General features: G+C 43.2%; 2 protein-coding genes across 2 annotated transcripts; one reads left to right on the forward strand and one right to left on the reverse strand.

Annotated features, from left to right (window-relative positions):
- Positions 1 to 104: 104 nt before the first annotated feature.
- On the forward strand, positions 105 to 2,425 carry mrpl14 (mitochondrial ribosomal protein L14; the record flags this gene model as incomplete). The annotated part of the gene is made up of 3 exons (XM_080481575.1): positions 105 to 369; positions 565 to 649; positions 2,059 to 2,425. The coding sequence occupies exons 2-3, from the start codon at positions 570 to 572 to the stop codon at positions 2,423 to 2,425; spliced, it is 447 nt and encodes a 148-aa protein (XP_080337701.1). The 5' UTR covers positions 105 to 369; positions 565 to 569.
- Positions 2,426 to 2,508: 83 nt separating this feature from the next.
- Positions 2,509 to 8,515, reverse strand: LOC308120769 (calpain-1 catalytic subunit-like; the record flags this gene model as incomplete). The annotated part of the gene is made up of 21 exons (XM_080481576.1): positions 2,509 to 3,541; positions 3,623 to 3,681; positions 3,768 to 3,881; positions 3,969 to 4,047; positions 4,135 to 4,203; positions 4,321 to 4,385; positions 4,553 to 4,610; positions 4,696 to 4,761; positions 4,849 to 4,888; positions 5,017 to 5,228; positions 5,481 to 5,492; positions 5,587 to 5,756; positions 5,855 to 6,015; positions 6,165 to 6,239; positions 6,377 to 6,462; positions 6,557 to 6,640; positions 6,813 to 6,981; positions 7,092 to 7,225; positions 7,543 to 7,661; positions 7,752 to 7,821; positions 8,267 to 8,515. The coding sequence occupies 21 exons, from the start codon at positions 8,513 to 8,515 to the stop codon at positions 3,515 to 3,517; spliced, it is 2,118 nt and encodes a 705-aa protein (XP_080337702.1). The 3' UTR covers positions 2,509 to 3,514.
- Positions 8,516 to 13,692: the final 5,177 nt, after the last annotated feature.

Raw genomic sequence — 13,692 nt, forward strand, 5'->3', positions numbered from 1 at the left:
AATACCGAAAGGAATTTTGTTGGTATATACAACACAACAAGAGAGAGAGACCGACACAACGAGAGAAATCTAAAATTCTATGTTTGTATTTCTATGTTTGACACGGCGCATTTCGATGACGCAAAACAAAGTAACAAACAAGCTAACTGGGGCTGCTTCATTGCTTTGTCGATTCTTTGTGTATATCAGTTCATACGAGGACAATTCCACAGTTAAAATCAGACCAAACCACAAGCTCTAATTCTCAGTCATTAAGATAACAAAACGATGTGTTATAAAACGTCAAGTGTTCAGCACGTTTCGAAAGGGAGCTAGTCGTCGCGCGCTGATGACGAAGCACGTGACATTGGCATGGGACACGGGAGAAGGGTAACATTTTAGCTACTTTATACTTTGACGTATTTTTAACATACCCGGTTATGCATTTTGTCATAATATGAAGATATTGTGTGTTTCACTCCATAGTTGGCGGTCATTTGTTCATTGAATGTTTATTTATGAAGTAAAGCGACGCCTTTAGCCTCCGAGCTGCTAACAGCGCTTAATCATGTGTTTCTTTCACAGTGATCATGGCTTTTCACCGGCTTTCAACAACCCTCACTGGCGTGCTCCTTCAGACACCGTCCACACTTCATCACAGGACTTTCAGGTGAGACAGGTTTTGCAGACTTGATTTCAAATAATGTAAATCTGTTTTATGCAGTTATATAAACGTGTACCTGGGTTTTGCTTCGGCTTCAGATGCCTCCTTCACAGTATGTCAGTACTGATGTGCGTAGTTTGAGTGTAACTGGCACTTTTTATAGTCTCATTCCAACTCAGAAAAGTGTCCGTGTTCAGATGGTGCTGAAGCTTAATGTGTCCACCTGATTCCAGTTGATTTTGGGTGAAGGTCGGGTACACCCTGGACAAGTTCCATGTCCATCACAGTGCAAACACAGACATGTTACTCGCATTCACGCATACAATCACTGATTCCCCCCAAATGCATGTTGTTGTTTTATTTAGGTGTGGGGAGAAACTGCATTACTCGAAAAATCCCACACAAGCGCACATTGGGAGAACATGCCAACTGTAAACAGTCCTCTTTTATCCTGGTCAGCCTTTCAGGCACTGGAGCCGGCCCCAGCTCACTATGGGCGAGGCCAGGATACACCCTGGACAAGTCGCCAGTCCATCACAAACGCATAGAGACGGATAACCACTCACATTCACACCTAGAGGGAACTTGGAGCTCTCTGTGACCTATAGATGTACATTTCTGCAGACCAAAACTGAATCGACCTTCTGTGATGTGGAAAAACTCACGGGGTTGTTACACAAACAGACCTTGAAGTGAATTTTACTATTAAAATGTTAATTTCTGTCTCTTGTTGTGAATGTGTCTTGTGTGTGGTTGTCACTCACTCTGTTCGTCCTGTGACTGACTGACAGCCGTGTCCAGGCTGTAGCTACACTGCCTTCATCTATTGTTGCTGGATCAGCTTCAGCATCTCACGACACTGAATTGTATGGAGAGAGAGAGAGAAGATGGATAGATGTCTAACTAATGTTTTGCGTTATCAGTAGTAGCCATTTACTTCAATTAAATATTTACGAGTAGATAAGAAATAGGGTTTTTTTTATTTTTCTCTGTTAAAGAAGTTCTTGAAACAAACAATCAAAGTGTTTGGATATTCAAATTGTGGTCACACTCAGTTGTGACCTCTGCTTTTACAAGTAGTAAATTAGATTGTATTTCCTGGATACTCGTGAAGGTGAAACGCCCCAAAAGTAGTACTTGCTTACAGAAACATTAAGTATGTGTGATGTGGTTGACTGGTCACCTGTCCATTGTGTACCCTGGAAAAAAACATTGACTTCCAGAAATTGAAGTTACAAAAGAGGGTTTTGTTTTCAAGTCTCATCATTGTGAATGAATATATAAAAACTACTTTTGTGACACCATCATGACATGGAGTACTTTGTGTTTGAAGGTCGTCAGTCCAGAGTAACAGCGGCTAAATAATCACTACAAACAAGTCTCAGATGTCTCGTCATTTATTTTTGTCTTGTCAGCGTGTCTGCTGTTGCAGCAGCCATCCAAAAAATGACAAGAGTGCGTGTAGTGGACAACAGTGCACTTGGAAATACGCCCCATCACCGTCCCCCAAGAGTGATCCATGTCTACACCAAGAACGGCGTGGGCAAAGTCGGTGACAAAGTGTTGCTCGCCATCAAAGGACAGAAGAAGAAAGCGCTCATCGTGGGACACAAAATGCCCGGAGAACGAATGACGGCACGGTTTGACTCGAACAATGTCATTCTGATCGAGGACAATGGTAACCCTACAGGAACGAGGATTAAGGTCCCCATACCAACACATCTACGGAAAATGGATGGAGATTATTCCAAACTCCTGGCAATTGCAAATACATTCGTTTAATTGGTTCCTGCTCCCGACTGTTCTTTCTATTGTGCTGGGAAGTAAAAACACAAGCTTGACAACGTAGTCTTCAATAAAGTTGAAAAGATCTAATTCCTGTGTTCTTTAAGTGTCAATATCTGTGGCATTTTGCCGAGGCCTCTTGATGCTTACAATAAATATAACCTTCAACAGAGGTTTGCAGGAGCAACCCAATGTGGGTCAAGTTTATGTTCCAGACAAAATGGGGGGGGGGAAACAGCGAGCATTAGGCTTGGGTCGAACATTTATTGAAGGCACGATATACATTCACGACGCAAAACACATGACTGGCACTTTTTTTTTTTTTACAGCTCATTATGGTTTCATGTATAAGGCATTCAGGATCAATTGTCACTTTAGTGAACTGTTTATTATTGTGAGGCAACTTCACGAGCAGCTTCAACCTAAAGTCCAAGTGCAAAATATATCAAACAAGTCAGCTGTGTCACTTCAACTACTGAAGAACATCAATAAAATAATCTACAAGTTAAACTTCAGTTTGTATTAAAAAAAAAAAAAAAAAGTGTTTACTGCCACCTTCAGGTGCACAATTGAAACTACAAGTCCACAGACGTATAACGCTGTTTTCAGTACTAAAAGCAAAAATCATTGATAATGAAGAAAACATGAGTGAGTTAAGAATAAAATAAGACTTCACTTTTAAAGTACTGAAGTTACTGAATCTTGCTTTAAGTGAGGATTAAAAAAAAAAAGTGAAATTACAGTAAATGAATCAGTTGTCACACGGACTCCTCAAAGTGACTGAAACCTACAGGATATATTCAAAACCAGCTTGTTATGCGCATTCCAGCAAACCATTTTTTTGTCATGCATAGGCCCATGCTTTCTACAGAGACGACAGACTAATGTGGCACAATGGCAGATTTATACTGAACGTTTGCATAGTTTGTGAAATATGGCTGGACTTTGGTAATCTGTTACTACAGCTGTGTTGCTACTTTCATTGTAGTCCGAGGTGGGATTGTATTGGAGGATCAACGGGTTCCTCAGGCTGAGGGGTCTTCGCAGCTCCAGGTTTGATGACGTCCGATGCAACACGGCTCCTCTTCAACCACACATTGTCAAGTAAAGCCACTAACGGGGAGATAAACGAAGTGAGACAAGCAGAAAAGAGACGACGCAAAACCAATCAGATTGTCTTACAGCGGGACTCACCTCGGTGAGATTCATCTCGGCTGTGCCTGAAGCCTCTTGGTCGATTTGCTTGAAGGATCCTGTTAAAACAAGGTATCCACTATCAGTAACGACATGTAATGAGGAGGTGTGTAATCCCAAAGGTGTGGGTCACAGTGTCACTCACTAAACATGGCCTCGAGCTTGACCAGGCAGCAGATGAAGTTGTCAAAGTCGATCATCTCATTATCAGAATAGCGAGCCACCAGAATCTGGTTCAGTCTGTTGTTCAGTTTAAAGCCTGCACAGTGACGTGAGGAAGTCAGGCAAAAAAAAAAGTCTCATTGCAAGTGGAAGAACTAAAGGCAAAACGTCAGACATTCATTACCTGCTGCTTCCACAGCAAGTCGCATCTCGTACGAGCTCATGGCACCCGATTTGTCGAGGTCGAACTGTCTGAAAATGACCTGAGACGTTGGAAACAGAAATGTGAACACAAGTAGAAAGAGGTCCTGCATGTGTAATATTCCCTGCATGGGGTTGTGGTTTCCTACCAGCCACTTCCGGATTCTGTTCCAGAGGAGCTGAAACTCCACCAGCCCTAAACGGGCGCTGCCGTCCTTCTGTTAGATACTGCATTAAGGCGTGAAACCAAACTCTCAAGCAATCATTATCATCCAGTGAACAATGAGTGCACAAAGGGTTTGGATTCAATCATGTCTGATAACTGATGAGGATACATCCATCAAGTTGACCATGGTCCTGCATGATTCCACACTGAAGCCGTCAGTCTTCAGATCTTTGTCTGAAACCCAAAAGACACTGGTCTGAGAGCATCCGGCTGACTAAACACCCAGCGACACACAGGCCTGTGAGGCCGCAGGCTGGGAAATGGACAGATTACACTCCCCAGTGGGATATAATACTGTAATGAGAGATCCATGGAAGACAATTTAAATAAACAAAACTCACGCCGAGCAACAACTCTGTTTAAAATGGTCCTGAGCTCATGAATAGAGATCTCCATGTCCTGGAAAAACAAAGAGGAGAAGAAGAGACATCTTATTAGGTCAAATAAGAGCAACGGCATTGACAATTTTCAAGAAGAAACCTACCTCTCCGGCAAGCTGGGCAAACATTGACTTAAAGGAGTCATCAATGGCATCTTCAGTTATCTCATCCTGTAGTAAAGCAGAAATGAATGAAAATCAGAAATCTGATATTTTATGAAACATTTAGAAGGTTGGTCAGCTGTTACTCATCCGTACCTCATCTTCAAAATCAGCAGAGATCTCGTCATCCAGTTCTCTACAGGACAGCAAAGGTATATTATTAGATTTCTTTTCCCACATACAATGTATACACATATACAGTTTGAATATAAAAGTAATTATTGCAGCCAAGAACACATGAAACCATGTGCCAAAGACACATACTCGGTCTCAGACCGCTTCTCAGTGAAGACTCTCAGGACAAAGTCGGCGTCTTGCCCTGGCTCAAAGGTGGAGGGGACGATGAGGTACTCCCCGGGGGGCAGACGCAGCCGCGTGCTCACCTCCCGCAGGTTGATGAAGGTCTCCGATCGGGCGCACGACGAGTGGCTCAAAAAGAAATTTTTCTTCAAATGGACATTCTGGCAGCCTCTGAACTGAATGCAGCAGCAGGAAACAAGGAAATGTTACGTCCTCGGCTGAAATCATTTGTGTTTACACAGATATTACACATATATATATTATGGGAAAACAAACTTTCTGATCAATTGTTTTTGTTTAAAGAAGTGACTCAATTCAAAATGAAGCATCTGTTGAAAAAAAAAGATATTTTAAAATGCACATAACTCATAGTAAATCTGCTGAAGAAGACAAGTCTACAGTATAGTGACGTGGATAATATATCTTACCTCATCTGGAATCTGCAAAAAAAAAAAAAAAAGAGGGAGCTAAAGTTTATACATGAGCTTAGGTAGAGTTTCAAAACTCACATCCTGCAAAATCCCGTGTTCCCACCTCGTACAGAGCAAAGCCGATGGTGTGCATGTCCTGACCCTGGCGGCGATATCGGCGCCGATCCTTCTGCATGAGAGCCACCAGAAAACTGCACGCCACCTCGTCGTCCTCAGGGTCGTCGTCCTCCTCCAGCAGAGTGATCTTGTACTGAGGATTGATCCAGAACGTGTCTAGACGAGGCGACACGTTTAGTTTGTTTCACAGCCTCACGACACAGCAGCGGTGCATGGCGCCGCGATATCAGGAGTGTGCGTTCGCCGAGACTCACTGGGGTGATTCCTGCAGCCTCCGGCCGTGCTGCCTCTCCTCCAGGTCCCGTAGAACTTCGTGGTGTTCCAGTGGCTGAGGCTGTCCTCGCTCAGAACATCCGGAGTCAGGTTACAGATCTCCAGTCGAGAAAACTGCCTCGTGAAATCACTGAAGGACATCCTGTCCGGCGAGAATGAAACTTTTGTAATTTCGAATTATATTTCTTTCCGCCAAGTCAGATATGATGCTGTTGTTAAAATATCATCTTCCTGCTATAAGGAAGTTTGAAGTTTGTGCCCAGAAACTTTTGGCTGCTTAGGAAAACGTACCAAAACTCCCCGTCTTCCATGGTAAGATGCAAATCCTCTCGTTGAGAAGGGTCAATCTCATCCCATTCTGGGGAACTAGGCAAGACAGAAAAAACAAAACAACAGAAGTAAACCCTGAAAATGAGAAATACTAAGAAGAAAAAGTTTGAGCAAATAAAAAAAACAAAAAACAACAGACGTAAACAGCTAAGTTTACCTTTACAAATACTTACTTATCACTCCAAGCTCCTGTCCACTCCACCTGGCCCCAAGGGTTTCGTATCCGGATCAGACGCTCCATGCCGCCTTGGAAATCAACCTGCAGAACACCGCAGTGATGATGAAATTAAAACTATAATGACGGCTGAAGACAATCAAGACACACACACACACACAGACACACATACACACACCTCCTTCAGTCCAGTCAAAGAGTAGGCGTGGCCTTTCACAAGCTTCTTGAATGTAACAGCCTCCATATCGAAGGCGCTGGTGATCTGCATTATTGTTTGAAAAAAAAAATCAATCAATTAAAAATTGGATTGGATATAAGTGGGAACTCAATAGCACAGAAATAAAGAGAGGCGCTTTAAATACAACTGCCAGTCTGACGGTTGCGCAACATCGATCCGTCTGTCTCGGCTGTGGGCCAGTGCGGCCGGCACTTACATCGATGGAGCAGCCCAGCAGGGAGCCTCTATCCAGAGCTTTCCCGATGATCTTGTAAAGGTCTCGAGGAGCTTTGCGCAGCTCGTACATCTCAGACACACCCCCCGTAAAGTCCTCAAAGCCCTCAGTGGTGCTCCCCCCGGACAAAGCCTCGTAGGAGCCATTCAGCCTGACGGCACATGAAGAGCACACTTTAGATCCGACCGGAGTCCGTGAGAGTACGACGCCGCACTAAATGTTCAATAATGTAACAGGCATGCGAGCACTCTCAATACCCACTTGGCGTAAGCTTTTTCCAAGAGCGCACTCCAGAATTCATTGCCCTCGGCTGAATGGACAAACATCAGCTCACCATCTTTGACAGGCAGCCTGTCATCAATCACGATATCTACCCATTCGCCAAATTGCCAGAACTGCAACACAAAGCAATCATTAAGCACTTCATACACACGGACTGCTTGTAGGAGAAAAAGGGTCACACAGCACAGAGGTCAAAGGGCGACGGGGCACGTGGAGTCTGTATGCTCTACCTGTGCATATTCTGTTTTTCTTCATGTGTGCATGTCTTTGATGGGTCACTGGTGACTGTCAGAATTGCTCATAGGTATAAATGAGTGTATGTGGCCGGGTTGTCTGCTTGCCCTGCGATGGCTCATCTTGGATTAGATTACGTGGTACAGAAGATGGATGCGGGGGGGGGGGAATAAAGCGGAAGCTGATTGTAAAAAACCTGAAAGTGGAATATTCCAGCGTAGTCGTCTTGGAAGGACTGGCCGTGGGGAACGACCCGATGGAGAAGCCTCTCATTCAGGGTGAGGGAGGCGATGGCAGCGAGGAGCCAGCAGTCGCCTGCAAGAGAGGAGAAGCAGTCGTCAGGAATCCCCGTACCGATCATCTCCCTGCCGCGTTCCCCGAGCTGATGGGATACAGACGACTCACCCAGTGCTCCCTGACAGATGTCCGTCCGTGTCGCACCACCCACGATGAACTGAGGGTCTTCTGTCAGTTCCTACGGAGAAATTTCAATTATCCCCCAAACTAATCAGGGCATCGAACAATCTCCTGCTTACTGTTATGTGTGTGTGTGTGTGTGTGTGTGTGTGTTTTTTCTTTATTGGGGCACGGTAAACAAATGTCACAGCGTGGGAGCGGTCAGAGAATGCAGCGTGCGCCTGACAGCTGCGGTGGTCGGGCAGGGTCCTGTCGCTACTTGTCCTATTCTGTCTGGGTTTTGCAGACGTGAAATGACACGGTGTCACTGATATGTTTGTTTATGGGAGCTCCAGTCATCACCGGCAACGGCCCCACATGCCAAGTGAGGCAACAGCACGAGAGAAGCATTGAAATAAATAAATAATCAGTTTGATTCTATTTTAAATCTGCCTGTGTGATCCGTGAACAAATCGTGTCGTTGTAAATGCACACCCTGGATGTTCTACTTATGCGACTCTCACCGTGGGCCTCGTCCACTCCACGTCTCTAGTTTTAGAGGAATATGGGGCGAGCTCCTTGAAGCCGAGGGATGGAGGCTCAGCGGGGAAGCAGGGGTCTTCAAACAGGGCGCCTGACTCCAGACATTCCTGCTTCAGGGCCTCGTAGTCCTGGTTGGCGAAGAGCACAGCGTGGTCCTTGGAGCCCATCCCTTCTGACCGGAGCCTGTTGGCATATATGCTCGCAGAGATCCCGCCACCAACTGGATACATACTGGCGTGAGATAAAAATATGGAGTCGGTGCGTGGGTGTGCACAGGGCCATCTATAAATAGCAGCAAACTAATCAGCAGCACACCCAAGTCTAACAGTCACAGCATGGAAATCAGTAGTCACAGTTTGTTTAGCAAAAAAAAAATCAAATGCAATTCAGCACTGTGTGGCGTTAGGCAGCAAGGAGCTCAAAGCCGAAGCCGTCTGATCAGCAACTCAAATCAATGTATTGAAAATGTTTGATTCAAGAATTCCTAGTTTTAGTTGTGTGTGAATTTAATTACTTTTTGGCCCAAATAAGGCTAAATGAGCAATAAATAAACAGATAGTTCTACTGTAAACTTTTATTGTTGTGCATGAGGGTATAGCTTTCAGAAATTTAAAGTTGGGAATAAACTATAATTACTGGGTAATTAACAGTGATTAAAAAAAAACTACTTTTTCATTTTTTGGTGGGGAAACAGTGTGGGCCACAGTGATCAGACTGGCATCAGTATAACTTTAGTCCAACATACTGCTGGACACTTACATAGACCCTGAACAAAGTGATAATACACTTTGTTTTTTTTGTTTTTTTACTCAAGGCAGAGTGAGTTGTGGCTTAGATGTAAACGTAAATTCACCACTATGAAAAAGTGACGTGAACTGAAACGTTACGACAGAATAATGTCATATGAAAAGCATGGAAAACAAACCAAAAAATGGATTATGGAGAAACGTGAGGACAGCCACCCTAATATACAACAAAAGAGGGGAAAACACAAGAGGTTAGAAACATGATACCTTGTGTGTATGGGAAGGCTGGGAGAGAGTGAGACAAAAAAAAGAGAGAGAGAGAAAAGTCATTCGGCGGTTTGTTTGGTGAAAAGAGTGATTGTGTGTAATCGGACTTCTCAGCTGTGGAAACTAATGGAGTCTCTGATTGATGTTTATGTCTCCACATGAATCTTTCCTTCTCCTCACATAAAGGTTCACAACAATAAAACCAATTATGTGCCGGAAAAACAGGACAAAGCTGATCTTTTCTACTCTGATCCACTCAAAATGAATACTAATGAGATGAACTCAGTGAACATGGGCAGGAGCTCCAAGCGAGACGGAGCGAGGACGGGTGAAGCTGCAGTCGTGAGGTCCGTGAGGGAGATTTTGCTGCGTGTGAGTGTTGGTGTGCAAAACAGGCTATGCTTTTGATTGAAACACCTCTCCAGGCATTGTTTACAGTGACAGTACCCCCCTTCACCATGAGGCCCCACATGCCAGTAATGTCTGCAGGAATGTCCCTCTGCACACACACACACACACACACACACACACACACACACACACACACACACACACACACACACACACACACACACACACACACACACACACACACACACACACACACACACTGCTGGCTACTCACCAAAAAGGATGGATCTATTTTGCACCCACAGAGAAAAGCTGATCTGTGCAGTACTGTGATGGTGAAGTCCTCCACCTTGATAATGCCCCTAAAAAGCCCCAACATCCCCTCTTGTTTTAAGTACTGCACAGGGGTCAGCACCTAAAGACACACACACACACACACCCTATGGACCGCTTTGTGAATTCACAGGCCTGTTACTCCTGTTACTCTCAAAAGTAGCAGGAAGGGTGTCGCGGCTCACAGTTTACTGCACCTGTTCAAAAGTACAAGTAGGCCTGTGTTTGAGCGCACCGGCCTGCGCGCTCAGTGTTGGACAACAATACTGTCCAATCAGTCCCAGGCTGTCTGAGCGCACCGACTCATTTCTCCTGGGACACGCCACACGATCATGTGTGTGTTATTACATCTACAGTAAGTGTATTAAATCAAAGAGCCGCACTCTGTGGCCTGCACCACAATTTAAAAAAAAAAAAAAAAAGAAGCCGGTCAGGTCCCGTTAATCTGTGGGAATCAAAGTGAAGCGAGCGGCTGCGGCTACTCACCGGCGCTCTGAGGGAAACTCGCAGCTTCTTCGGTGAGAATCGTCTGATTGTGTTGAGTCTGTAACGGGGGTCTGGAGAGGTTTTAGTAGGGGTGCAGAGCCAAGTCCAGCCCTCTTTCACGGCGTGCACACACACACACACACACGCGCGCACACACACACACACACATACACACCGCAGGAAGGACCAGCCCCTCGAGAGGAGGGGCCATTGTGCGCCTGCAGTGCTACGCGCCGCCGCTGGAGGCGCTAAAGACAACAGCGAAGGGGAACAAAAGGTCAAGCCATAAGGGCCTAAAAACCATGGAAAGTGACATCTCTCAGATTTCAAAGAAACTTTGCGGATATGTTCCTTTTGATGAATTAAAATAAAAATAAGTACTTTTATGTGAAAATATATTTTGGGCGCCATGGAAACAAGCTACCATGATTTATGCCATATTATGGCTCTCATGCAACTGGGTGCAGTCTGAATTTTGACCTGTCTTCTCATATAAAGAAAGGGTTTTCAAAGTAACAACAAACCAAACACATAATTGGAATGTACAACCCTTGTGCTTTCCAGACATTGGTTACTTTATATCAGGATATAATATTTTTTTACCCTGAAAATGGAGTTTTCCTCTCTTTTGAAAGAATAAAACAAGGCCATTTTCATCGACCTGCTGGAACTATAGCACTCACTACTGGACTATACCCATATATTGTGCTTAGAGAAGGACACCTGTACTACATATACAGTTAATAAGATTTGACTTAACCTGTGTTAAGAGGGAATGCCAGCATAATTAATCAGTGGTGACTGGTGTAAGCAGAGTGAGATTAACAGGAGAACACAGAAAACACTATTTACAAGGAGTCTTAATGCCACATAAATGAAGAATCTCCTGTGACGCTTTGTTGCGCACTTTGGTGGTATTAGTCTGTTGCTGAAGGATCTCCTGCTGCTGACCAGGACATCATGCAGGGGGTGAGAATCATTGCTCAGAATGGACTTCCGTTTGGACCGGATCCTCCTCTCCGAGTGACTCTCCGCCCCAACTATCCATTTATAAAATGCATCTAAAAATCTGTTCTACACATAAAAACAGCTTAAACTGCAATAGATTATGTCTCTAAATACTGTGTATTCATGCTCTACATGCCAAACATTTTTATTCAGTCTGCTGGAGCCCCGCCGCAATGGATTGTATTGACAATGTATTTATTATGTCAACATTACACCATGCCTGTTTACAACAGGCCAGAAGTCAGGCGTACAAAAGCACATCAACCAAGGCAAAAAGGAATAACTCAAAAGCAGATCAGACAGAGGTAGAGTAGAAACTACCTGGTGAACACAGTGACACAGAAAGTCAGTCTGATGCGGTTAACCTATCCCTGATGGGTGCAATAAAACAGTGCTCGATTGTGTTACTGCCCCCAAGTGGTCAAAAACTTGAATTAAAGTTTTGAGAATTTTTTATATTTTTTACATGGCTTAATTTCCTCAAACTAAAGCTAAAAGTAAGCACTTTGAGAAAGTTGTCTTTGTTCTGATTAAAAAAGAGTTTATCTGGACAATGCAGCACTGATGTTTTAACTTGTTTGGTAAAGAGAATGGAGCATTTATTATTGATCACTTGTAATGTAACTCCATAATTGATTCTTTCAATACTGACATCACTTTATAACCTTTCATAAAGAAGTAACTAATACAGGCAGATAGTACTCTTCGACTATATGATTGAATTCAAAAGTTACTTATAATTCTATCTTGTACTGACTGGTTATTATGTTTTTGGAAAACATCAGAAAAAAAGATTTTTTTGGATGAGCATGTTTTGCAGCAGCCTGGATAGCAGAAGTGTTGAGTGTGGAAAATACTTGATAACATGTCTCAGACGGAAGGCAATTCTTAAAATCAATGGCAGTTGGGATACTCTATCTTTAAACCAAATTATTTCTCTGCAGATTGCTTTTGGTTTGTGGCGTGTCCTTTTTTCAACTTCCGTAGAAACTTCCAGCTCTTGTCGCTGAATGTGAAGATAAGCAAGTCCTCTTTGGGTTATTGTTGGAAAAAACTGTGCTTGGTGGTTTGGTTTAGGTGCCCAATGTCTTTTAGATGTAAGTTAACCCTTTGAAGGACACTCACTAAACTCTGGAGATAGTAGAATTTTAACTTAATGGCTGTGTTATGAGATAATAGACTGACTATGTCACTTTTTATTTCAAATTTTGTTATTAAGTCAGTTCTAACAATAAAAATAACATGTCATTTAAAAATAATACAACTGCCAAAACAACCCCACATATTTGAACCTTTATAGCTCAAAATATTTGGTGAATTGAATGAAATGACATAAATACATGAAATTTAAAGCATAAACTTTGAATGCGTTATGTGATGATCATCATATTATCTCAAAGAAAAAGGAATAAATGACGACGAGGTAACCAAATGGTCAACAAATCTTCATTTACGAAGAGATCTTCATACAAGTTCCTGTAACATAAATTTTCACAACTGTGGAATCTATTCAGTGCAATTCTCAAGGTGTTTTCTTAATCAAATATGTAAAATATAGAAATATACGATCACACAAACACACACTGGCTGGGTGAACGTATCCTGCCATAGCATTGCAGTGTCACACTCAATTTAAGGATTGCGTCATTACATATGGCGAAGCCTTCTTTTCTCAATATGCAGCATAAATTACTTCATGTAATCCTTCTTTGTAACTGTGGAATTTAAAAACATATTTTAAATTTATTGAAGTTTATCAATCTATTTACAGCTAATTTACTTTGTGGTACTTGTAAGCGTTTTTTTTTGTTGTTGGATAAATGTTACAAATAAATATCAAAAAAATATATTTAAAAGGAGGAGAGACAAACTCAAAACTTTGTTCACTTCAACAACACATACATTAAAAGTTTTGCAATTCGAGTGGTGGTTCCCGTTGGATTTAGGTGTGCCACTGTTTGTTTTCCAGTTGTGGTCACAGGCCTGTCAGTGTACCGTAGATTTGCTTATGGGTTTGCGTCCGTCTGCTCTGTTTGTCTCACCTGTCCAGTGAAGGATCCTCCCCTTCGGCTATCCGATCCCATCTTCCTGTCCCACCACTGAGAGCAGCTATAAAGAGCACTGAGACAAAGATAAGCCTGGATTGTGCTCACCTGGTGGGAGATCGGTTCACACACTGCTCACACGGAGGGAAATCCAGTCCAGTCGCCAAGTCT

This window comes from Lipophrys pholis (genome assembly GCF_963383615.2).
Source record: "Lipophrys pholis genome assembly, chromosome: 15".
Taxonomy (NCBI): Eukaryota; Metazoa; Chordata; class Actinopteri; order Blenniiformes; family Blenniidae; genus Lipophrys; species Lipophrys pholis.